The sequence below is a fragment of the Chiloscyllium punctatum genome, chromosome 24 (genome assembly GCF_047496795.1).
Source record: "Chiloscyllium punctatum isolate Juve2018m chromosome 24, sChiPun1.3, whole genome shotgun sequence".
In the NCBI taxonomy this organism is placed as follows: domain Eukaryota; kingdom Metazoa; phylum Chordata; class Chondrichthyes; order Orectolobiformes; family Hemiscylliidae; genus Chiloscyllium; species Chiloscyllium punctatum.
The window spans coordinates 57,431,085-57,457,950 of NC_092762.1; the positions used below are offsets into that span (position 1 = coordinate 57,431,085).

General features: G+C 43.5%; 1 protein-coding gene across 4 annotated transcripts; it reads left to right on the forward strand.

Moving 5' to 3' along the window:
* The first annotated feature begins 11,330 nt into the window (after positions 1-11,330).
* Positions 11,331-25,149, forward strand: rx1 (retinal homeobox gene 1). 4 transcript variants are annotated; one of them, XM_072593899.1, is made up of 4 exons: positions 11,331-11,395; positions 13,984-14,378; positions 17,845-18,086; positions 23,297-25,149. In XM_072593899.1, exons 2-4 carry the CDS (start codon positions 14,135-14,137, stop codon positions 23,738-23,740), a joined length of 930 nt encoding a protein of 309 aa, XP_072450000.1. In that variant the 5' UTR covers positions 11,331-11,395; positions 13,984-14,134; the 3' UTR covers positions 23,741-25,149. The 4 variants fall into 4 exon arrangements, with proteins under 4 accessions (XP_072450000.1, XP_072450001.1, XP_072449999.1 ...); XM_072593900.1 differs by lacking the exon at positions 11,331-11,395 and adding an exon at positions 11,631-11,755; XM_072593898.1 differs by lacking the exon at positions 11,331-11,395 and adding an exon at positions 13,543-13,689.
* The last annotated feature ends 1,717 nt before the right edge of the window (positions 25,150-26,866 follow it).

The following is a 26,866-nucleotide window of genomic DNA, read 5'->3' on the forward strand; positions in this document are numbered from 1 at the left end:
CCCTATCCGTCTTTCTACCTATGTTGTTGGTACCTACATGGACAATGACTTGAGGCTGGTCACCGTCTCCCTTCAGGACCCCAAAGATACAATCCGAGACATCACAGACCCTGGCATCTGGGAGGCAACACACCAACCATGACTCTCTTTCACTCCCAACAAACCTACCTGAGCCTCTAACTATTGAGTCCCCAATGACAAACACTATCCTCCTTTCCCTCCTTCCCTTCTGTGCAATAGGGACAGGTTGCAGGTTGCAGGGGAACTTGGATAAACTGCAGGATTGGGCTGAGAGGTGGCAAAGGCGTACAATGCACATAAATGTGAGGTGATTCACTTTGCAAAGAATAACAGGAAGGCAGAATACTGGGTCAATGGAAAGATTCTTGGTAGTGTGGATGTGCAGGGGGATCTTGGAGTCCATGTACATAGATCCCTGAAAGTTGCCACCTAGGTTGATAGTGCTTTAAAGCAGACATACAGTGTGTTAGGTTTTATTGGTAGAGGGATTGGGTTCCTGAGACATAATACCATGCTGCAAATGTACAAAATGCTAGTGCGGCCCCACTTGAAATATTGCATACAGTTCTGGAATCCCCATTACAGGAAGGATGTAGAAGTAATTGAAAAGGTGCAGACGATATTTACCAGGATGTTGCCTGGTCTGGAGGGAAGGTCTTATGAGGAAAGGCTGAGGGACTTGGGTCTGTTCTCATTGGAAAGAAGAAGGCTCAGAGGGGATTTGATAGAGACATACAAGATGATCAGAGGATTAGATAGGGTAGACAGTGAACGTCTTTTAGGTAAAAACAATGACTGCAGATGCTGAAAACCAAATACTGGATTAGTGGTGCTGGAAGAGCACAGCAGATCAGGCAGCATCCAACGAGCAGCGAAATCGACGTTTCGGGCAAAAGCTCTTCGGCTTTTGCCCGAAACGTCGATTTCGCTGCTCGTTGGATGCTGCCTGAACTGCTGTGCTCTTCCAGCACCACTAATTCAGTGAAAGTCTTTTTCCTAGGATGACGATGTCAGCTTGTACAAATGGGCATAGGTACAAATCGAGGGGTGATAGATTTAAGACAGATGTTAGAGGCAGGTTCTTTACTCAGAGAATAGTAAGAATGTGGAATACCCTGCCTGTCAATGTAGTTCACTCAGCCACATTAGGGAGATTTAAACAATCCTTGGATAAGCACATGGATGATGATGGGATAGTGTAGGGGGATGGGCTTAGATTAGTTCACAGGTCGGTGCAACATCGAGGGCAGAAGAGCCTGTTCTGCGCTGTATTGCTCTATGTTCTATGTCCTATTAGGCTGTAGACCTAACATGGTCAGTGAGATGAAGGACCTTAGCATAGTTTTGAAAACAAACAGCAAAGGTGAAAAAAGCAGTGATTGAGAAGCCACGAGTATATTTAAAGAATGATGATTCAAAGTAACTCATAATAAATTAGAGCAAAAGAAAATACTGCTACTGCTAGAAGTCTGAAATAAGAGCAAAAAGGCAGAAAATACCAAGCAGGTCAGGCAGAATGTGTGGAGAGAGAAACAAAACTAACTTCTCAGGTTGATGAATTTTCCTGAGTATTTCCAGTATTTGCTACTTTTTAAATTACGGTATAAAAGAATTTCTGTACATAATAGAGGTGCTGCAAGTCTGGTAAGATTATATTAGGATAACGTTCAGATTAGTTAAAGACTGGCTTCTGATGTCCCACACATTGCAGAGAGTCTCTTAGAAACATCACGATATCCGACATTCTGAGGAGAGTTAGTCAGAAACATCACCCATATCCAACATTCTGAGGAGAGTTAGAAAGATCACTGATATCAGACATTCTGAGGAGAATTAGTCAGAAACATCATTGATATCAGACATTCTGAGCAGCGTTAGAAAGACCACTGATATCAGACACTCTGAGGAGAGTCGATTAGAAACATCTAATATCCCAAACTCTAAGGAAAGTCAGAAAGTGGAATCTGGATCAGAGAGAGGGGACAAGGTCAGGAAGAAAGAGAGAGGAGTTCAAGGAAAGGACAAATCATACAGGGAGTGTTTAAGAGAGAGGAAATGTGTTCAAAGACAGGGAGAATCTTCAAAAAGAAGGAACCGTGAATTCCTTTATGGGATGTAGCTATGGCTGGTTGGGCTAGCATTTATTAGCTGTCCCCAGTTGACCTGGAGACAGTGGTGATGAGCTCCTTTCTTGAAGACTGCAATCTATATGCTGGAGGTAGACCCACAATACTACACAGGAGGGACTTCCAGGATTTTGACCAAGAGATGGTGAAGGAATGGCGATATCAGTCCAGCTCAGGATGGTATGTGAATGGAACCAATCTGAAAGTTGTAATATTGATGACGGCTGTGGGTCTGATAACTGGAATTCTGGGCTAGGGGAGCGGACTAGTGTGCCCATCCCGGTTATGTTGGCAGATGTGTCCAGGCAGGTACCTCGGAGATTTGAAGGGGGGGAGAGGGGAGTTGAGGGATCTCTTTAAGACTGCGAGGCCTCCCCCTGTCCAATAGCACATGGAGAATGGCCATTTGGGGGAGATAAGGAAAATTGCCAGCCTGGCGCAAGGTGACACCCTCAGGAGAAGGGGCAGGAAACTGGGATCCAAGGAATTCCTTTCCTGCCTCCCTCACTCGGACTGCCAATGAACCAAAAACATTGCGTCCTGAGGGGATTCACGTGGCTCCGGCGCTGACGCAGCTCCTTGAAGTGTTAGCAGACTTTCCAGTTAATAGGATCACTGAAGCTTATATTGTCATCTGATAAAAGTAAGCGGATTGACATGTGCGTTGCTCCTTCTTAACCAATTTGCCTTCAATTAGCGTAATTAAGAAACTAACAAAGCGGTATTGCATTAATATAGTAAAGTGATGAAAGTATTAAATCCCCTCTACAGGGACAAATCAATTTACCATTCGCCCCACTGAAAACTAAAATGCAATTATATTAATTTATTAAGTGGATGTTTGAGTTAAGGAGGTTAGCTCTCATTCATGGGCAGCCCAGTGGCGTGCCACTTCTGCAGCGTTTTAAACTGACTCCACCTCGAGTTTACTCGAGATTCATTAGCAGCATAAAGATAGTATCCTCGCTATACCCCATACTCAGGCGGAATGGCCACAACCTCCCTCCTCCTCCGTGCTGAAACGCAGATCCGCTATTCAACTACAGGGAGCTTCACAGCTCTCGTCAATGGCCACAGACGCTGGATGGAAATAAAATACATTCACTTCAGCTCTCCACTAGGTGTTGTCGAACACTGAGAGAGAGTGGGACAAGTGTCCCAGCTCTCGATTAAACATCCGAGCAGGGAAATCGATGTGGGAGGTAGCTTTTTTTTCCAAGTGCGATTAATCTAACGTCTTCCTTTTCAAACAAAGCTAAAATATATGGTGTCAACACGTCCCAGATCTCTACACCGAATCACTTCCAGGGCAATCTTCTGGCTGAATAGCTCAATATTAGAAACAACAACAGAAATTGCTGGGGAAATTCTGCAGGTCTGGCAGCAACTGTGGAGAGAAAGCAAAGTTTCGGGTTCAATGACCCTTCTTCAGAACTGATGGCAGTAGGAAAACATTGGTATAGAGAGAGGAGCAGAACTTCCTCTGATGAAGAGTCATCTAGACCCGAAAAGTTAGCTTGCTCTGTCCCCATGGGTGCTGCCTGACCCACTGTAATTTACAGCAGCTTTTGCTTTCAAGGCTGGTTCCAGCATCTGCAGTAATTTGCTCCTTTTAAGTGGACATGGATGTAGGTTTGCTCGCTGAGCTGGAAGGTTCATTTTCAGATGCTTTGTCATCCTACCAGGTAACATCTTCAGTGAGCCTCCAGACAAAAGATTCGTCCGCGGCCTCACTGAAGATGTTACCTGGTAGGGTGACAAAACATCTGAAAATGAACCTTCCAGCTCAGCGAGCAAACCTACATCCAGAACCTCAACCTGAGCTACAAATCATCTCAAAATCCACTGAAAGTGGACATATGTGGAAGAGATGTGGCAGTGAGTTAAACACCAAACAAAAACAAAGTCAAAGAATTATGGATGCTGGAAATGTTCCTTTTCCTAGCTGTTCTTCCTTTTGATTTTCTTAGCTACAATCACACACCTTAATTTACATCCTTTTTTACATGTTGTTTCTCCAGTATTAATGAGCCTTTGACTTTTGCATTGGGCCTTAATACCATCTGCTCCCCGTCTCTATCAAAAGTATAAAAATGAACTTTTCAGTTCTAAGTAAATCATACCACACTTGAAACGCTAACTCAGATTTCTTTTCACAACTGCTGCCAGACCTGCTGAGTTTCTCCAGCAATTTCTGTTTGAGCACATTACAACAGCCTGGTGAAATGTCCCATGTGTAAACCTAGCCCCTGGGGTCAAAGGCCAAAGCCAACTCAGAGGCCAAAGACAACAATGAGGCTCTAAAACTGAAATGCACTAGTCCCCTCCCCCCCCCCCAACCCCACAATGACAGCTTGATCTCCAGACTGTCCAGAGTTAGTGCTCTGGTAGCGGGAAAGAACTCAAAACTCCTGGGGTTAGGAATTGGGACAGCTCAGCCAGAATCTCTCAACGTGAACATAAGAACACTATGTTGCAGGGGGTTACCCGCATTGAGTAAGGGTGCAGGGACCGTTTCGGGTGAAGGGTCAGAATGGGACTGACAGCCCAGCAGCTGCCGGAACTAAGAGAGAGCCAGGAAAGTGAAGCAAGATTCAGCAGATACTCAACAAACTTCCCTTCTCTGTCCCAGTTCTGAAGAAGGGGCTCTGGACTTGTTATCTCTGCTTTCTCTCCACTGATAGGACCAGGAGTAGACCATTCAAAAGCCTCGAGACTGTTCCACCATTCAGTGAGATCATAGCTCATCAATCATCTAACTTCAAATAACTGCCATAGAGATATACAGCACGGAAACAGACCCGTGGATTCAATTCATCCATGCCAATCAGATATCAGAGAATCATAGGATCACACAGCATGGAAACAGATCCTTTGGTCCAACTCGTCCATGCCGCCAGATATCCAAAATTAATCTACCCATTTACCAACATTTGGCCCATATCCCTCTAATTCCTTCCTATTCATATACCCATCCAGGTGCCTTTTAAATGTTGTAATTGTACCAGCCTCCACCACTTTGGCAGCTCATTCCATACACGCTTTGCATGAAAAAGCTTCCCCTGAGGTCCCTTTTAAATCTTTCCCCTCTCACCTTAAACCTATGCCTTTAGTTTTGGACTCCCCCACCCTGGAAAAAAAACTTTGGTTATTCACTCTCTCCATGCCCCTCATAATTTTATAAACCTCTATGAGGTCACCCCTCAGCCTCCGATGCTCCAGGGAAAACAGCCCCAGCCTGTTCATCCTCTCCCTATAGCTCAAATCCTCCAACCCTGGCAACATCCTTGGAAATCGTTTCTGAACCCTTTCAAGTTTCACAATATCTTTCCTACAGCAGGGAGACCAGGACTGAATTCAATATTCCAAAAGGATCCTCACCAAAGTCCTCTACATCCAGACAATGATATTTAACTGAACAAAACCTTTTCTATCTCTGATTTAAAATTAACAATTGATTGTGCATCTGCCGTTCAGATGCTACCAGATCTGCTGAGTTTCTCCAGCGATTTCAGTGTTTATGTGTTTGAGATCTCCAGCATCAGCAGTTTTTTGCTTTATTCCTTTCCTATCGGATGAATTTGTGAAATCTGCTTTGAATTTCTTTGTAGAACCATCATTTCAGAGCTGTGCTGTCTCAGTAAGCACAATCCTTTAAGCATTCCTGACATGTTGTTACATGTCATGTTTAAGATTTAGAAACTGGTTTGAGTTGAACGTCATTAAGAGAGTGTTGTCTGCTGGTTGAACGCTCTCACCTCTGACCTTGATCTCTGCCCCTAACACAGTACTCCCAGGGTCAATGTTCCTTACAACTTCCCTCCCTTATTGTGGCTAAGCTTCAAGAAAGTCTGCCCTTGTGCTCTCTTCCCCCTTGTCACACGTGTTGGAGTCAAGACTTCTCCCATCAAGATACAAATCACATAACACCAAGTTATAGTCCAACAGGTTTAATTGGAAGCACTAGCTTTCGGAGTGCTGCTCCTTCATTGGGTGGTTGTGGAGTCAAACCATTCAAACCAGGGTTAACCAAGCACCAAGTGGTTTAGTTTATCTTCCCGTTAAATTGCTCAACTGAGGTTACAATAGCAAAACACGTCACCCGGCTGCCCAAGCCAGACTGAGCCTGTGTTTTCCAGCATCTAGGAAGTTCCTGGATAATCTTTCTGCTCCTGGGTATCTCTACCTCTAAGCCAAGAGGCTTGGGTTCAAGTCCCACCTGCTCCAGAGGTGTGTAATAACATTTCTGAATAGGTTGATTAGAAACTATCTGCAAAATTCCTCCACAGGGTTTCACCTGGGGAGATGCAGGAAGGGATGTACTGATAGGGGATTCCAGAATCAGGGACTGCAGTCTCAGAATAAAAGGTGAGCACATTTGAGACTGAGATGAGGAGAAATTTCTTCACACGGGCGAGTGTCAAATCTTTGAAATTGTCAACTCAGAGACCTGTGCATTATGTTCAAGACTTTGATGGATAAATTCTAGATATTAAATATACCAAGTGATATAGGGATGATGCAGAAAAGCCATATGAAGGTAGAAGAACAGCCATGATCCAGTTGAATGGTAGAGCAGGCTGGATGGGCTGAACAGCCGATTCCTGCTCCTAAATCCATCCTATACAATAGCACAAAGTCTTATCCTGGACTGGAGCTCATTCTTTTTCCCTGGTCCCATGGGGCAGGCCAGTCCCTGAAACTGAAACTGCACTATTGCCCCTGCAGGGGACATCTGGGTTCAGCCAGTAGCCTGGAGCTCATTTACTCCATCCACTTATTACTTTTTTTTCTTTCTCTGCTTTTTGTTAATGTTTCCACTTAGAGTCATAGAGACATAAAGATGTACAGCATGGAACCAGACCCTTTGGTCCAACCCGTCCACGCCGACCAGATATCCCAACCCAATCTAGTCCCACCTGCCAGCACCCAACCCATATCCCTCCAAACCCTTCCTATTCATATATCCATCCAAATGCCTCTTAAATGTTGCAATTGTACCAGCCTCCACCACATCCTCTGGCAGCTCATTCCATACACATACCATCCTCTGCGTGAAAAAGTTGCCCCTTAGGTCTTTTTTATATCTTTCCCCTCTCACCCTAAACCTATGCTCTCTAGTTCTGGACTCCCCAACCCCAGGGAAAAGAATTTGCCTATTTATGCTATCCATGCCTCTCATGATTTTGTAAACCTCTATAAGGTCTCCCCTCAGCCTCCGACGCTCCAGGGAAATCAGCCCCAGCCTATTCAGCCTCTCCCTTTCGCTCAAATCCTCTAACCCTGGCAACATCCTTGTAAACCTTTTCTGAACCCGTTCAAGTTTCACATCGTTCTGAGAGGAAAGAGAGCAGATTTGCAGGAAATATTCCAACAATGGCCTAACCAATGTCCTGTGCAGTGGCAACATGACCTCCCAACTCTTGTACTCAATACTCTGACCAATAAAGGAAAGCATACCAAATGCCTTCTTCACTATCCTATCTACCTGCGACTCCACTTTCAAGGAGCTATGACCCTGCACTCCAAGGTCTCTTTGTTCAGCAACACCCCCTAGGGCCTTACATTTAAGTGTATAAGTCCTGCTAAGATTTGCTTTCCCAAAATGCAACACCTCGCATTTATCTGAATTAAACTCCATCTACCACTTCTCAGCCCATTGGCCCATCTGGTCAAGATCCTGTTGTAATCTAAGGTAACCCTCTTCGCTGTCCACTACACCTCCACTTTTGGTGTCATCTGCAAACTTACTAACTGTACCTCTTATGCTCACATCCAAATCATTTATGTAAATGACAAAAAGTAGAGGGCCCAGCACCGATCCTTGTGGCACTCCACAGGTCACAGGCCTCCAGTCTAAAAAACAACCCTCCACCACCACCCTCTGTCTTCTACCTTTGAGCCAGTTCTGTATCCAAATGGCTCGTTCTCCCTGTATTCCATGAGATCTAACCTTGCTAATCAGTCTCCCATGGGGAACCTTGTTGAACGCCTTACTGAAGTCCACATAGATCACATCTACTCCTCTGCCCTCATCAATCTTCTTTGTTACTTCTTCAAAAAACTCAATCAAGTTTGTGAGACATGATTTCCCATGCACAAAGCCTTGTTGACTATCCCTAATCAGTCCTTGCCTTTCCAAATACATGTACATCCTGTCCCTCAGGATTCCTCCAACAACTTGCCCACTACCGAGGTCAGGCTCACTGGTCTATAGTTCCCTGGCTTGTCTTTACCGCCTTTCTTAAACAGTGGCACCACGTTTGCCAACCTCCAGTCTTCCGGCACCTTACCTGTGACTATCGATGATACAAATATCTCAGCAAGAGGCCCAGTAATCACTTCTCTAGCTTCCCACAGAGTTCTCGGGTACACCTGATCAGGTCCTGGGGATTTATCCACCTTTAACCATTTCAAGACATCCAGCACTGCCTCCTCTGTAATCTGGACATTTTGCAAGATGTCACCATCTATTTCCCTACAGTCTATACCTTCCACATCCTTTTCCACAGTAAATACTGATGGAAAATATTCATTTAGTATCTCCATACCTTTTACCATACCTTTTTTATTTTCTTGGGTAGAAAGCATCTTCTCCTGACCTGGACCCAGCAAAAAGGAAGCTTCTAGCCTGGCATGATGGTCTTAGCCAGGTGTGGAGACCTTATCCTAGAGGGGGGTTTTCAGCTTGGAATGATGGTCTCTGCTTGGTGTCATGGTCTTGGCTTGGTGTGGTGGTCTCAGCTTGGTGTGGTAACCTCCATATTTGGTGTGGTAGTCATGACTTGGTGTAGTGGTCTCCACGTTTGGTGTGTGGTCTCCACGTTTGGTGTGTGGTCTCCATGTTTGGTGTGGTGGTCTCCATGTTTGGTGTAGTGGTCTCCACGTTTGGTGTAGTGGTCTTCATGTTTGGTGTAGTGGTCTTCATGTTTGGTGTTGTAGTCATGGCTTGGTGTGGTAGTCATGGCTTGGTGTGGTAGTCATGGCTTGGTGTGAAGGTCTCTATGTTTGGTGTAGTGGTCTCCATATTTGGTTTGGTGGTCTTGGCTTGATGTGGTGATCTTCAGGAGGTTTGGTGTGGTGGTCTCGGCTTGGTATGGTGGTCTCCACATTTGGTGTGGTGGTCTTAGCTTGGTGTGGTAGTCTCCAGGTTTGGTGTGGTGGTCTTGGCTTGGCATGGTGGTCTCAAGTTTTGGCGGTCTTATTCTGATGTGAGAGTGTTCAGCAGCACCGATTATGCATTCCAGTGTTTGTCATCTTAATCGAGATGAGCTCTGACTTAATTTTTACTTTATTTCTTTCTTATCTAAGACTTCTATCATTAATGCAGCTGTCTTGGTATGGCAACTTTTAAAACATTTCACTTGTTTTGCTAAAATACACGGGACAATAAATTGCTATTCTATTCTATCTCTGCATGATTCGTCTTTCAGGTAAGTGTACAAACATTCCAGCACTATTTTAAAGGCAGGCAGGAGAGAGTTCTGGAGAGCTCTGGCCAGTATTTATCCCTAAACTAACATCACTACAATATTAACCAATCCGTTCCGTCATCGCTGATTGTGGGCGCTTTTTGTGCGCAAATTGGCTGCTCTGTTTTTTTTTGGTCTTACAAGAGTTAGTGCAATACCAAAAATACTGAATTCGCTGCGCACCCTCCAAATTCCTGAACAGCGCTTTATAAATGCAGGTCTTCCTTTTGTCGTGAGGCTAATTTTACGCTTTCCGCCTTTTTTCTACGCTTTTCAGCCCCAGTTTGCAGACTAATTCTGACCCCCGCTCAGCTCATGGCATTTGAACAGTGGCGAGACAACCGATTCGTTTGTTTGCTAAATGCAGAGATCTGTTGAAATCTGGGCCAGGAGGGAGGCTGAGGTCAGAAAGATCTCCTTTGCTTTCTGTAGAGTCTCTCTGTGAGATTTCAGTGTCAAACTGGTCAACAGGGTCATCAGTTTCTCTCGGTTTCACAGCTGTCCTGCCAAAACAACTTAACGCACAACATTGTTCTTGAAGGATTTGCCCGCAATTCCCAACTGAGCCAACATTCATTTAAAATAATAAACACCACAAAATACAACTTGACACATCCTTATGTACTAAGTCAGAGATTGCAAATGCATAACTAAAGTGCTGTTCTTGCTTTCCTTGTAAAAATAACTAACGGAAAAGAGTGCAATTCTTTAAATTGTTAAACAGGGGTGTACAGGGGCAAGACATTTACTGGATATGCGTTTTCTTCCAATAGCGAATCGAATTCCTCAGAAGAAACACGGCCAGTCTCCCCCTCTACTTCACATTCAATAATCTAACGTAAGGTTTTCAGATGCCGTCACTTGTACCAATTTATACAATCTGAAATTATTGTCATGTGAATTTGCAGAGCGAGAGAGATTGAAATTGGGCAACCTGGAGCTGGCTCCCAGAATAGAAAATAACGAGAGACAGATTCACAGCATGCCCAGTCTTTATCCTTGCGCGGTAATGAGGGGGATTAGAACGAGATTGGACTTCAAGAGTCCGGTAGCCCGCATTGTCTCGGGGACAATTGTTTTAAAGAGACCGCGTCCGTTCATCTGACCTGGTTTATATAAAAAGGGAAAACGCCAATGCGTACACACTGTGTTCATCATATTCCAATAATCTTCAAAAACATCACAATCACTTAACTTCCTTTACCCACCCTCACTTTCCCACACATTACCAGCCCCGGAATCAGGGCCAATCACATCAGAAAGCGGCGTGCCGAACTGAAATACTGTATTATACAGTTAATCGCTTCAAATTAATTGCAAGCGCGACTTTGTGCTCACAATAAAATCACTATGATTTCGGGAAGACCCCTAACGACAGCAGCCTTACACAATAACAGATAAGCATATTCATTCAGAGCCAGCAATTCAGGAACAGTGTGATCTATCACTTTTATTCTTAAATTTTAAAAATATTCCATATAAAAATATACCTCCAAAGGCCAGTTGGACTCATGCGGGCCAGGATAGGGACTCGTCCTACTATGGGAAAGGTGTATTTATCAATCGAGATCAGAACGGCACACGTGCATTTTTAAAGGAAGGACGTTTGTTGACTTTCCTTGTTAAATTGTTTGTGGGGCCTGTGTGCCCTTCTCAGATTGTCCTGGAGGAGGCGAGAGTGAGCCCAGTTGAACTGCTGCAGTCTGAAAGCTGCAGGTATACACACACATACACACACACACTGCTGTTCGAGAGGGTGTCACAGGGAGAGTGAAGGTGAGTCAGAATGGTCTGGGGTTCAGGGAGCAACTTGCAGCTAGCGATGTTCCACTTTTTACACACTAGACTTCCCCTGGCTGGGAGTAGAGGGGCTGGCGAATGAGGGGCGGCTCTGAAGGTGCTCGTTCAGAAACTAATCTCGAAAATATTTCCAAACACCTTCCTACGTTTAAACTATCAAGGCGGAGACTTGCCCAGTGTTCCTTTTGAACCTGAACCGGGGGTGGACACCGTCATAAGGCTGTGCGCGGGGGCCATCGCGGAAGGATGGAATATTATCCGTTGATTTTAATCTTAACCGAATTTTCAACGGGAAAGCCTCTCCTGATTTAACCAGCGTTCAATCCGCAGGAAAAAGTTAGGGAACAAACTTTGTAAACTTAGGATAAAAACCACCCGTTTCAGACCGGGTCAAGTGAGAGGGGGCATTTTGTGCTGTTTGTGGGTGTCTAAGGGGAGGGGGCATTTACCCGGTGTGTTGGGATTATCAAAGGGGAGGGGGTATGTACACTCTGTGTGGGGATTGTCTAAGGGGAGGGGGTATTTACACTGTGTGTGTGTGTGTGTGTGTGTGTCGGGGGGGGGGGGCGGGGGGGAGTAAGGAGAGGGAGGTTATTTTATGAAACCGTTGATATAGGCCCCAGACTCCTTAGGTGCTCGTTTGATTTTTTTTTCACTGTAAGAGCTTTCCATTAACCGCATAATTAGTTCATCTGGTTTCTCTTGTTGAATTACATAGAAATAACGAGAAATAAAGCGTTATTGTTTTTATGATTGTCTGGAACGGAAAAGAATGAAGACAAAGTGATTTCAATGGACATTTCTTGGGAGCTGAATCTTGGCCGTGTCCTGTTGCTAAAATTAAAAAAAAACTGGAAGAACTGCAGATGCTGGAAATCTGAAACAACAGAAATTGCTGGAAAATCTCAGCAGGTCTGCCAACATCTTTGGAGAGAAATCATGAGTTAAAGTTTCGGGTCCAGCGACCCTTCTTCAGGGCAGTAGAGAAAGGCCAAAGATCTGCACTTGCTAAACTTAATGTTTACTCAAGTTGTGAAAAAAAATGTGAAACCAAAAGGGATAGGACCCCAGTTGGTTTTGGAGTTGCTTTTGTACTTTGTAAAAATATTTGAATGACCCTCTCCTAGCCCTTGTAACTGTGGACTGTCAGAATTCAACAGAGAGAGCTGGAGAAACTCGACATATGAGTAGGGAAGGCTTAACTGGTCTGGAAACGTTAACTCTCTCTTTTTCCACAGATGCTGTTAGACCTGCTGAGTTTCTCCGGCACTTTCAGTGTTTGTTTCAGGTCCCCACCATTCTCTGTTTTTCTTTGAGATAAGCGTCAGATTTATTGGGGAAACACGATAGGCAGATCCCCGTTGTGTGAAACCGATTTCAGGAGAATTTCTGAAAGTCGAAAGCAGGGGCTATGAAATCACCTTTCCTTTCTAGTTTCGAACCACCATTTTCTGTTTCGATGTAAGGTTGAAAGAGTCTTAGTTCTGGATTCCCCCTTTAGTGTTTTTTTTTGGATGGAAAATAAAAGCCTTTTTCTACAAACACGAAATGTGCAGGTTAGGGTGGGTTGGCAATGCTAAATTGCCCATAATGTCCAAGGATGTGCAGGCTGAGTAGGTTAGCCGTGGGAAATACAGGGTTACAGGGTCGGGAGGGTGTGGGGACGGGGGGACGGGGAGGGAAAGTGGGCGGTGGTGGATCTGAATGGGATGCTGCTCAGAGAGTCGGTGTGGACTCGATGGGCCGAATGGCCTGCTTCCCCATTGTAGGGATTCTATGAAGATGTAAATAAATTCAAGGAGGCGAGAGATTAGCAGGCCGTGCCGCTCTTTCCAACAGTAATTTGAAGTATTTCTTCCAGCTGTTTCACAGTAATTTGATGGGATAGGGCTGACGTTGAGATGTTGCGGGGAGGACCGCGAATCCGAACCACAAAGTCCGAGCTGCTTGATTCACAGCCAAAGCACCAGTTTACAAAGTGACTCTTCCCTCCGGAGGTGACAGTTCATTGAGAGAACTATTTCTCTCTCTCGGAATTTGCAGCAATTACTGCATTGGGGGAAAAATAACCCCCCCCCCCCTCCCTTCGTGTCAATCAGTGTCAAGAGGATGTCTCTCCTAATGATCAACTCCGCTAATCCTCGGCGATTTATTCTTTCCCCCCCTCGACATCTGGGAAGCTTAAAAGATTGACGGGACGCTGTGGGGAGTGGTCTGGAAGCCAGGGAGAGACTCAGATCAGGCGAGTCCCCTCAGGGCGTTTTCTTGAGGTGCGGCAGAATTTTCAACAAAATACATTGAGCGTTCTTTTTAAAATGGACGATAACCATTTCCCAATTTTGAGAAGTTGGGCTTCTTTCCCAGTCTGTTAATATTATTTTTAAATTAAACAAGAACGCCAGGTACTTTGCAGGAAGCTTGAAATTCACAGTTTGTGCAGCTCATTCCTCCTTGTTTCGTTGGTCATTTTTACAACAGGTTTAGATGTATATTTGACACCTAATTACAGCCATGGTTGCATTAATTGCTGCTTAACCAACGGTGTGTTTTTAAACTTTTCCAAGGTCGGAGGTTTGTACTCGCCATCGGAGTTTGTTTTAACGACAAAAAAAATCGATTGGAATCGCCTTTGAAAGTTGTGAGCAGGGGGACTTGCCTTTGCAGAAGTTGCTTTGAGCTGCGAGTTGTCGTCCCAATGTGTCGATTGAGGCTGAAATGAACGGCGTGGAAGAAACCTGTTTGTCCCCCAGCAGCTTCCAGGAAATGGTTAAGAGCCCAGGCGCCTGTTCGCGAGTTCACAGCATCGACGTGATCCTGGGATTTGCGAAGGATCAATCCGTGCTCAGCCCCGCGGCCCTTCCTTCCAAATGCTCCCAGGAGCAGGGCGAGTGCCAACAGACATCCTGCTACAATCACATGCCCGGCCCCGGGCTCACCGACCCGCCTCACACCTTTGACGGTAAGAGCCCTCTCCCCAAAAGATGCAACTTTCCCAACTTTAAACTCCGAGCTCGTTGGGATCTTACTTGAGTGTGAAACAAATCAATTATCGCCGTTCAAATTGTTTGCAATCGTACAAATGCCCTTTGCAACTTTAGGGGGATGTACATTGGCAAAAGGGTTACAATTCGATGGGCCGTCAGTACAATAAGCAAGCGGTACCAGTCCTGCTACACATTCTTCAAAGAGAGATCCCTTTCCCCAAAAGAAAAGTGACTGGACTTGATCCGGTCGTTATACAGAGCTGAAAATGTGTTGCTGGAAAAGCACAGCAGGTCAGGCAGCATCCAAGGAGCAGGAGAATCGACATTTCGGGCATCAGCCCTTCTTCAGGATTCTCCTGCTCCTTGGATGCTGCCTGACCTGCTGTGCTTTTCCAGCAACACATTTTCAGCTCTGATCTCCAGCATCTGCAGTCCTCACTTTCTCCCCGGTCGTTATACAGTTCATCTTCCTCTTTGTGTATGTTAAGATTCTAGGTTAGAGTGGTGCTGGAAAAGCACAGCAGTTCCGACAGCATCCGAGGAGGAGGAAAATTGACGTTTCGGGCAAAAGCCCTGTCATTTAGTTAAAAGTTCTCCCTATGGACTGCGAGATATTTCTCAATATGAGAAAAATAAGTACAGTAATATAAACTAATTATAGTATTGAGTAACCCATTAGATGTTTGGCTTGAATGAAATAATAATGAATGTTAATGCAATTATTTTAGGAATACATCGAAAGTCTGACATTTTGTTGCAAAGGTTTGAATTATTCTGTAATTTTGGGACAAGTGATCTTCAAGTTACTTGAAATTAAACGGGGTTAAAGATTCATTCGAGAGCGAGGGTGGAATTGGTGCTGGTTTTGCAAATTAGCTGCAGAGTTTTGCCAGATTCCTGCCAATTGTCCCCAAGAGCAGCCGCAAAGGAATGATCTCCCGTATTAATTCACGGCGCCTCCCGTTTATTCCGATGGAATCAGAGTCATTAAAATCCCGCTCCCCCGGATCTGCAGGGACTGTCGTTTTCCCATGGGGTGGGGGCCTCAGCATCGCTCCTGAGGAAATTCCACTTGGGAATCTGCAGACTTTGGATGGCTCTGTTCGTGTGTTCTCTCTACCGTTAGTATCGGAATGCGGCATTATTCGTTCCAAGTCAAAGTGAAGCTCGAACTAACGCAGAGATTTGGATGCTGACTCGTTGTCCTTTTCTGTTTCCAAGTCCTGATAGTTCGTGAATTAAATGGTTTCTAATGTCCTGATCGAGCAAAGATCTTTCCTTTGGGACTCTTAATTTCTTTTTAATTTTGCTGATTACATTTGCAATGACATATATTGTTTTTAAAAGATCTTAAAGTGAACCAAGTTAAAAATCACACAACACCAGGTTGTAGTCCAGCAGGTTTAATTGGAAGCACTAGCTTTCGAAGCGACGCTCCTTCATCAGGTGGTTGTGGCTGAAGGAGCTTCTCTCCGAAAGCTAGTGCTTCCAATTAAACCTGTTGGACTACAACCTGGTGTTGTGTGATTTTTTAACTTTGTACACCCCAGTCCAACACCGGCATCTCCGAATGTTAAACTGAACCATCGACCCGGAGCCGGAATGTTGTAAATCAATTCATGAAAAACAAAAAAAAAACTGCGGATGCTGGTGAAACTCAGTAGGTCTGGCAGCATCTGTGGAGAGAGAAACAGTTAACATTTCGAGTCCTTAATCAGAACACACCTTTTTATGGAAGCTGACAGACCTGCTGAATCGATTAATGAATCCTTATTCGTGATGAAGGGGCGATTCTCCTGCCCCTAGGATGCTGCCTGACCTGCTGTGCTTTTCCAGCACCACACTTTCAACTCTGATTTCCAGCATCTGCAGTCCTCACTGTGTCCTAATGAATCCTTAACCCCCCCCCCCCCCCCCATAAACAAATGTCTTTCCCAGCTTATCTCTGAAACTTTGCTTCAGTTTCGCTGTAAATAATTCCTCCGCTTCTTCTGTCCCGAGTGTTTCAGAAACCGACACTTTGGAATATATTGTTCATTTCTTTCGTTTCGCTGTCTTTTCCCAGCTGGAATGTTTTGCCTTTGTTTCGTTGTATCAGCTTTGTTGGCGTTTTGAGTCGATGGGAGTTTTGAAGGTACCGGGTGAGACCCCAGCTCGCCTCCGTGTGAAGGGGCCGGTTACACAACCAACTCACACACAACAAAGGACAGGCTGAGAGCGGAGAACCGCCCTGGTCCTTCCTGAGGGAGGTTGGGGTGGTGGGAGGCTGGGGGGGGGCGCTAGCAACAGGCCGCTGGACAGACGGAGATTCCAGGGAATAGCAGCGGCCCAGCATTTCAATCAGGCTGTGGTTGCTCTGACTTTGGTCTCCGTTCCAATTGACCCTTGACCCCCTCCTTAACCCAAAATCTCTCTCACTCAGCCCTGAGTGAGCACGCTTCCACTCTTTTTTTGTGCTATAGAATTCCTGATACTAATGCTCACCATCCCCTGATACAAACACACCCCAGAGAACAGAATGGCGGTCTCGTTTAGAGACTTTTTGAAATGTGTTCCTTAATTCAGGTTCACCTGTAAAAGATATCCTCCTCGGGCTCTCTCAGAATCCTTCATGTATTGTAATAAAATCACCCTGCATTCTTCGAAACTCCAACGAATATTTACCTCAAAAGACATCTCTCTCACCCCAGGACTTAGCCCAATGGACTAACTCTATGCTTTCTGAAAGAGCCCAATACGGGTGTGCGATAATCCAGGTGTAGTCTCATCCTGGGCTGGTGCAGGAGAACTCAAGTCTTCATGGAGTTTCCTCTGCGTTTTTTGTTTTACTCGAAACCAACTCCCTGAAACAAGTGCAGCTCAAGATTCCCCCCTCCCCCAGCCCCCCCTCCCACCCCCCCACCCCCCCACCCCCCCAAACCACTAAACATTCGAAACAAATCTCCTTTGATAGCGACCGTACATCCAGAGTGAAATTGATGCTTAAACAGTTCCAATCAGGCAGAGCGAGCCGGGATGCTGGTTGGCAGCTGTATTCCAAGCGTAGTTTACGAAAGCAACGTATAGTGCGGAAATCTGAGTTATAACAGAAGGTGCTGGAGGAATTCAGCAGGTTCTGGTAATATCTGTGCTGAGGAAAACAAAACGAGTTCATATTTCGAGTCCAGAACGGCTACTTCAGACAGAATGAAACCAGCACATCTCGTCAAGAAAATTCTCGTCGAGTTTAGTCAGGTCTCCTGCATATGATATAATTCTAATGACACATTGGATATTTGTGGAGTGTTAAAATATTAAAATATCTACTCTTTGTAACTTGGCAACAGAATTGGGAGAGAATTTGATGGCAGTTCGTGAAATCACAACTTCTGGCAGGGAAAGGTTTTATCCCTTAACTTTGGGTGATAGTTTCTGTGTTCCGTTTCTGCTCCCCCCCCCCAGATTCCAGGTTGTTCTTGAACAAGTGTGGGGAGGATCTCGGTGAACTGACGGACAGCGAGGAGAAAGCCGAGCAGAAAATGGACGAGGAGCCGCCTAAAAAGAAACACAGGCGGAACCGCACCACCTTCACCACGTACCAGCTCCATGAACTGGAGAGAGCCTTCGAGAAATCCCACTATCCCGATGTGTACAGCAGAGAGGAGCTAGCCATGAAAGTCAACCTGCCAGAGGTCCGGGTGCAGGTCAGTGAGAGACACAGACACAGTTGAGAGACAAGGAGATAAGGTGGCGGGCGATGAAGGGTCAAATTAGGTAGCTTCAGAAGATTAAGAGCTTGGATGTGCCGGGAAAGGGAGAGAAAGGGGCAGAATAGTCGGAGAATGGAAATATAAGAGAGGGGACACCGAAAGGAGGAAGCTAATTGAGAAAGATTGTGGTGAAAGAGACAGAGATCACTGGGGATACAGAGGAAAATAAAAGAGTTGGAGTATAGATGCAGGGGAGAAACTGAACTGTATGGGTGGAAACTAAACCGTGATAAAAAGAAACAGAGAGAACAGAACTAAAGGGGAATGCGAGATGAGACCAACAGAAAGCAGACAAATAAGAAGAAAGCTCAAGAGTATGAAAAATAACCTCACTGATAACAGAACCAGAAAAATAAAACAGAGGGCAAATTCAGAGAAAACAAAACAAAAACAAGGAGAAAACGGGAAACAAAGTGACTCCAGTGAGTGAAAATAGAGAGACACAGGGCGTGCAGATAGTGAATGGACAGGCTTTACATACCCAAATGATTTGTGCTGTTTGTGGGATCTTGCTGTGTGCACTTTGTGTTGTGTTCCCCTCCAGTATAACATCGACTACACTCCAAGAATACTTCATTGGTTTTGGGGAAGGGCCAAAATAATTGGAAATTTAATTTTCAACATTGGACACTTCTTGTAAAAAGCAGATCAGTGGATCCAACCAGTGGAAATTGACGACTTTTATTACAACCTCTCAGCCGGTGTGCCCCTCAGCCGGTGTGCCCCTTTAAGTGTCTTTTTTGCCTCAAATTCCAAATGTCGGCAGAAATTCTGGTTGGAGTCCACTACAGAGGGATAAAAAAACATGATGCCAAGCTGCCTCAGGGACTGGGGCCAGTGATAAGCTATCTGGCCTGCTGGCCATACATTTACAATAGACTCATCGGTCTCAAAGGGAAAGTCAGTGTCACTCCTTAGGAGTTTGCATCAATTGGACTTGTGCTAATAGGGTTTGTGTTAATGGGGTTGTGTTAATGGGGTTGTGCTAATGGGGTTTGTGTTAATGGGGTTGTGTTAATGGGGTTGACAGCCCACTGTCAAAGATTAGAGTGGTACTGGAAAAGCACAGCAGGGGTCAGGCAGCATCCCAAGAGCAGGAAAACCCAGATGCTGGAGATCCTGTTCCTCCGATGCTGCCTGACCTGCTGTGCTTTCCCAGCACCACTCTAACCTAGAGTCTGACCTCCAGCATGTGCAGTCCTCACTTATGCCTAACCCATTGTCAAAGGCCACCTTCTGCAGGGTGGACCCAAGTCATTGAAGAAGTGGGCCCCAGCAGATTTCCACACCTACAGGAGAAAGGGCGAAGGGGGTTAGTACCTGGGAGCAGTCAATTAATGATTATCAGAAGCATTCAGAAGGTTTCTTTGATTGGAACTTCATTCTCACTCCTCCTGAATATTCTAGTTACATTTTAAAAATAATTTATTGTGTTTAACTTCAATGAATATACATTCTGATTTAAGATCTCTGAATACTTTGCTCCTGCTTTTTTGTCCCTATATGAAGTCAAATCTAATTGCTTTCTCTCTCCTAATAACATTGACCAAAGCCAGGACTGAATGAAAGGATTTGATTTGATTTATTGTTCCTGTACAGTGAAAAGTTTTGTTTTGCATGCAGTACAGGCAGATCATACTATACAAGAACATACAGATCATTGGGTGATTGCATAGAGCCAAGTGATATTCCATTATCTTTGATAAGAACATAGAACATAGAACAGTACATCACTGTTAGTCCACGATGTTGTGACAAATATGATGCCAAATTAAACTAATCCCTTCTGCCTACCTTTGGTCCATATCAGTCCATTCCTTGCATATTTGTGTGCTTATTTAAAAGTCCCTTAAATGCCTCTAACGTATCTGCCTCCACCACCACTCCTGATATCGTGCTCCACATGCTTACCACTCTGTGTAAAAAACGTGCCCCTCACATCTCGTTTGAACTTTCCCCCTCTCACCTTAAGTGCATGCCCCTGAGTTTTAGAAATTTCAACTCTGAGAAAAAGATTCTGACCATCAAACCTATCTATGCATCTTGTAATTTTATAGACTTCTATCAGACCTTCCCTCAACCTCCACCGCTCCAGAGAAAACAACCCAAGTTTTTCTAGTCTGTCCTTACAGTTCATATCATCTTGATCATTTCAGTTCATCAGAGTTAGGGAGAACCAACCTTCCTGATTTAGATAGCTGTTGTCAATGTCAGGTGCCCAGACATGTAGTCCCAAAAATGTGCCGAGCCACTGTTGCTCAATGCTTACCCCATTTTCAAATTGCACTGTAAATTTTCATTATACAATTTGAAATTGAAATCAAATCCATTAACACAAATCTGTGTTGTGTCACTGTGAAACTATCCTACATGAGACCATATGCTAGGCAGAGCTACAAGTATAAAATATTCATTCGATTGAAATGCATGCTTTCAGTAATTTAGATCCAGATTGGACAGTTTGTTTTGCGCTATTGTCCTAATGTAGTATTCCCCCATGGCACAGTGGGTGAGGCCACCTGTGGAATCCTGATCATTAAACTCAGCAGAGGCTGCCAGTTTTGGGCTCTGCCATGTTAAACACAGCTGGGATATTGGGTGAGAGCTAGAATTGGCTCGGTACTTCTGGGATCAGCATAAAACCATAGGTGTTTAAATCAATAGCAAATATCATTCTTTCTAATGAGTGTGATCTGGTCTTTTGCTGTAGTGTCCAAAATGAATGTCACTGCCAAATTCCTTCCCATTGACCATTTGATATGGGACCAAACTAGGCCATTCAGGCCATCCTATTGAGTGAGTTCCACCATTCAATGAGATAATGGCTGATATGATAATCCTCAACTTCACTTTCCTGCTTTTCCCCCGTAACCCTTTATTCCCTTCTGGATTAAAAATCTGTCTATCTTCGCTTTGAATATATTTGATGCCACAGCCTGCTACTATAGCGAATTACACAGATTCACAACTCTCACAGAGATGAAATTCTTTCTCTCCCTTACATCGAGATTACACCCTAAAAAAAATCGTACCCTTTGCTTCTAGTTTCACATGAAGAGAAACAACCTTTCTATGTCTACCCTGTCAAGCTGTGTAAGAATCTTATATGTTTTGATCAGGTCTTATCTCACTGTCCTAAACTCCTATGAGTACAAGCCCAACCTATCAACCTCTCCTCATAATAAAATCTCTCTAGACCCAGGATTAGTGAACCTTCCCTGGACTGCCTGCAATGCTAGAATATCTTACCTTCAATAAGGGAACTTGAGCTGTCCACAGTATTGTAACTGTGGTATGACTAGTGCCTTGTATAACTTAAGCAAGGCCTTCCTATTTTTATACTCCAATCCTTTTGAAATAAAGGTCAATATTCCATTTACTTTCTCTATTACTAAACTTTGATGCTAGATTTTTTTGTGATTCATGCCCAAGGACCTTCAAATCCTTCTGTGCAATGGCTTTCTGCAATCTTTCTCCAGTTAAATAATATTCATCTCTTCTATTCTTCCTGCCAAAGTGCATAACTTCATAATTTCACATGTTATATTCCATCTGTCAAGATTTGCTCATTCATTTAATCTGTCTGTATTCCTCTATATCATTCTCATTATTTGTCTTGCCACCAATTTTTATGTCATCCGCAAACTTGGTGATACTGCATTTGTTTCCACCATCCAAATCATTCCTGCATATTGTAAATAATTGTAGTTCCAGTACTGATTCCTTGGTATGCCATTAGTTACAGATCACCATCCATCTTTATTCCATCTCTGTCTTCTATTCATTAGCCGATCCATGCTAACATACTACCTCCAACAACATGGGCACTTATTGAGTAGCGTTAAGTATGGTATCTTATTTAATGCCTTTTTTGAAATCCCAATAATTTACATCAACAGGCTCTCCTTATCTACCCCACTTACTACCTCCTTAAAAAAACTGTAAAATGTTTGTCAGGAGTAATTTCCCCTTCATGAAGCTATGCTAATTATATTGACTAAATACATTACAGATTTCTAAAAGGTCTATTATTACCTCCTTTATAATAGACTCTAACATTTTCCCTGCAGCAGATTTTAAGCAAACTGGCCAAGGATTTCGGGAGGATTACTACCAGTGCATCTTATATCCTACTCTATTTTCCCAATATTCCTGTTAAAGATCCAATGATTTCTGCCTCAAGCTTTTCCACAAGACCACAAGAAATAGGAACATCAGTATGCCATTCAGCCTCTCGTGCCTGCTCTACTATTCAATAAATCATGGCCAATCTGACATTCATCATGTCCACTTTTCTGTTCTTTCCTTGTATCTTTGATTCCCTGACTGATCAAGAATCTATCTCAGCTTTAACAATACACAAGGACTCTGCCCCCCACAGCTCTCTGCGACAATGAGTTCCAATGACTCTTGACCTTTTGAGACATTGCAAAGTTCCAGCCCTTAACTTTATCTAAGAATATTCTTAATTTTCTGAGCAGCAATTTGAAATTGTTGACCTCTCGTTGCTGAGTTTCCATCAAGGTATATGAAAATTCTTCAAAGTATCGCAAGTCTCTTCTCAACACCCATGCCTGATATTGTCCTGATGAATCTATGCTTCATGTTTTTAATGCTCTTTTTATAATGGGCTTCTGAAATCTACATATTATTCTTAATATGATCTAACTAATATTATGTACAAATTCATCATTACTGCTTTACACTGGTACTGTGTGTCCCGATATAAAAAACCTAAAATTCTGTTGGCTCCCTTTGTGGTGTTGCTTCGCAGCATTTGCCTTTTCATTCAGTTGTGTATTTCAACCCCTTGATCTCTTTGTTCATGCGTGTACCTTAATAGCTTTCCATTAATTGCATCCAGAAAGCCAGTCTCTACCTTTAATAAATAACTCTCTGAGGGAAATGCACGCTGGACACTGAAGATAGCTGTTTTGATGCCATTATGTAAACTGGCTCTTGGTGCAGTCCTGTGAGGGCAGCTTGTGGCCATGTATCATGAATCAGAACAGTTAGGGGAGGAGTACCAAAAATTAATGGGGCTGTGGGAAATGTAATGCATGGAAGGGCATTTAAGTTGCACAAACATGATATAGTCTGCACAAGCCATTTCTTCAAAATGTCTCTCTTTTAAAAATCACCAGGTATGGTTTCAAAATAGAAGAGCAAAGTGGAGGAGACAAGAGAAGATAGAGGCTAGCACAATGAAATTGCACGATTCTCCAATGTTATCCTTTAATAGGCCACCGATGCCCTCCACTGTTGGACCCTTGAGCAATTCCCTTCCACTGGATCCTTGGCTGACATCTCCCATTTCTAGTGCAACCTCCATCCACAGCATACCCAGCTTCATGGCGGCACCACAAGGCTTACAGACCAACTACTCGGGCCACTCATTCTTAAATTCTCCACCACCGATGGTCCAGACAATGCAGTCAATGGGATCCCCACCCTACCAATGCTCAACAACATTTGTGGACAAATATCCTTTGGAAGATGTAGACCAGAGAAGTTCCAGCATTGCCTCCTTAAGGATGAAAGCCAAGGAACACATCCAGTCCATTGACAAAAGCTGGCAAGCCATCTGACCAGCTTGATAGACAAACTGTTAACAAACAGTCAGTTGGTTGAAGTGACAATGTGATGGCAGCCTCCAGCTCCAAAATAACTTCACCTATCATGAATCAATAGTCATGTTAAAAATGCCTGGATCTTAAAAGCTACCAATGTGACCTGGATATAAGGAAACTACAGATTGGGACTGGCCTTAGTTATAAGCCAAAGGATAAATTTTATCTTTTGACTTTTGAGGTGACACTCTAGTGTTTTGGGGACAATATAAAGGCATCACTGCTTTCTATGCTTTTCCATTATCACTTCACTGTAGCAAAATGTTGTCTTCCATTACTGTCCCATTGTAGGTCTATTGAATCTTGTAGGTAATGTGCAATTCTTTTATATATCATTGGGAAACCTAGATGAAGGGGCAAGGCCCACTGTGCAGGACACCACCAAGATTGTAAAGAGTAGAAGGAAAGAGAAGAAATAGTGGTTAGGTAATCCCAAGGTTGGGTTATTAAAGTTTGTAGAATATATGGTGCAAGGAAAGTGAGGATTTCCACAGTTTTCAGATCCTGGAAGAAAATAAATAGATGGTGTGATGAATCTGGTTTTCAACAGAGTGAGAATATAGACATGATCAATGTGATCTTTCACTTCTTGTTGTTTTACCGATCATCTTTTTAAAAAGATAATGACATTGTTGTTAAATAGTTACTTGAAAATGTGCAGTGCTGTCTCATTTGGATCTATATTTAACTTGTGTGAATAAATTTTATTTGAATCTCTTGCAAAGATAATTCTAGAATATTGGTCAATGATATTACAGAAAATTACATATCAATACTGCCAAGTCACCAATCAGCCAGAGTCCAGTTTAATTGAACATTGCTGCATTAAGAATGTGTCAATTGAATTTGTTCCGTCTATTTCTGATATACTGCTAAAATTTTGTTTAAAAGTTTGAGTACTTGTCTTCAACAAAATGACTAGCGTTCGTTCTGGGAAATGGAAGACTTGCCCACGTGAGCATTCAGTGTCAGTGACAATCATTGCTAGCTGTGATAAAGCACAGTTATCTACAAGTATGTTCTTGCTGTTTTCTGGAATCAAACATTCGAGTAAGCATAGATCCATGGAGTAAAGCACTGTCTTCATTAGGAATATAGATGCAGGAGTAAGTCATTCAATTTCTTACCACTGTGCCACCAATCAAATAATCATGTCTAATCTACGTGTTAGCTCCATCATATTCTTTGATACATTCACTGAATGGAAAGTGCTCTGGAACATCCTGAACATGTGAAAGTATGCTATGAAAATATAAACTTTACATTTGCTCATCAGATGAACTTGTTGTAAGCTCTTCCTTGTGTTTTGGATGTTTTGTGTCAGTATCTGATGTAATACTCCTGCAAAAAAAATCATTTTATTAAACACGATGTTTAGAATACATTTTCCTAAAGTTCTTTATGGAATAAAGAGAAAAAGTATGTCCTGGGCCCAGAATATTCAGGTAATCGATGTTCAATCTATGTTTAAATGAAATGTGTCAGAAACATTCCCTGGAAAGTATGGATTGCTACTGGCAGGACCTGGGAAAGTGAGGAAGTATTTGGGTGATCAGATGAGAGATACAAATCCTCCAGAATTAGCCTGGAGTCACAAGAAATAAATTTTTAAAAAATGATTGTGGTCTTTCCAAAAAATCTCAGGGTGAAAAAATTGCAGATTTTGAAATTTAAAAATGGCTTGTTGGAATGTCCCTTGACCTTCATTAATCAAAACAACATTGGAGATGGGGAGAAAGTGGGTGGGATTAGCTGGCCAGGATATGTGATGAAACCTCCAGGAATGCATCCAACCAGAGTTGGCAACCCAAATTCAGGTCCTCTGTATCAGGAGTGTGCAAAGTATTATAAGGAGTGAATATCCTCTCCTGATTCCCTCGTATAACAGACCCAACAGGCAAATGGGATTTCACTTTTACTGATTGCCATGACCATCAGTAGTTACCATTTGAACTGAAGGTATAAGATGGGAATACTTAGTTTGTATTTGTAGGATGTTAGGTATGTGACTTCCCACAGAAGTGTTGGCTGGTGATATCCAGCCGAGTGCCGAGGTTCGGTCTTTGGTCTGACCCTCTAAGAATTCTTACATACAATCACAAGACAGAGAATCAGAAATTAGCTCTGTTACATGATGAAAGAAAGTGATACTTGTATTGATGTAGCATTTTTCATGACCAACGTATGTCAAAGTGACTTAGAGTCAGTAAAGTACATTTGAAGGGTATTCACTGAAACGGGAAAGACTTCATAGCACACAAGCCAATAGGAGCATCAGGCAATGAGTCCTGTGATATCATAATCCTCATGCCACACAACTGTCAGCAATGACCATCTGAAATAAGAGAGGATGTCCCTTGACATTCAATGGCATTTCCACCATTGAATTCCTCACTATCAACACCCTGGAGATTGCCATTGACCAGAGACTGAACTGGATTCACCATATAACTATTGTGGATATAAGAGCAGCTTGAAGCCTTGCAGCGAGTAACTCACCTTCTACCTTGCCAAAGTCTATCCACCATCTACAAGACACAAATCCAGGAGTTTGAAAGAATACTCCCCACTTTCCTGGATGAGTGCAGCTCCAAACACATGTAAAAAGCTTGACACCATCCAAGACAAGGTTTGATTGGCACACCATGCACAAAAACTCACTCCATTCACCATTGATGCTCAGTAACAGCAGCGTTGACAGGACACACAGCAGACATTCATCAAAGTTCCTTAGACAGCATCTTTCAAACCCATAACCTTTACCATCTTTAAGGACAAGGATTGTAAATGCATAGGAATACCATCACTCCTTCCTAATGGCTTTATGGGTCTGTAGTGGTTCAAGACGTCAGCTCACCTTTGTCAGGCAAAAACATTCTGGCCCATGCCCCATGAATTAACAAATAATAGCATTCGGCATGCATCGTTCAGAAACACTTGCACTTTAGCAGTGGGGAGCGAATGTTTGTAGATGTGATGTAAATCAAGCGGGCTGCTTTGTCCTGGATGGTATCAACCTTCTTGAATGTTATTGAAGTTGCACCTATCCAGACAAGTGGGGTGTGTTTCATCACACTCCTGACT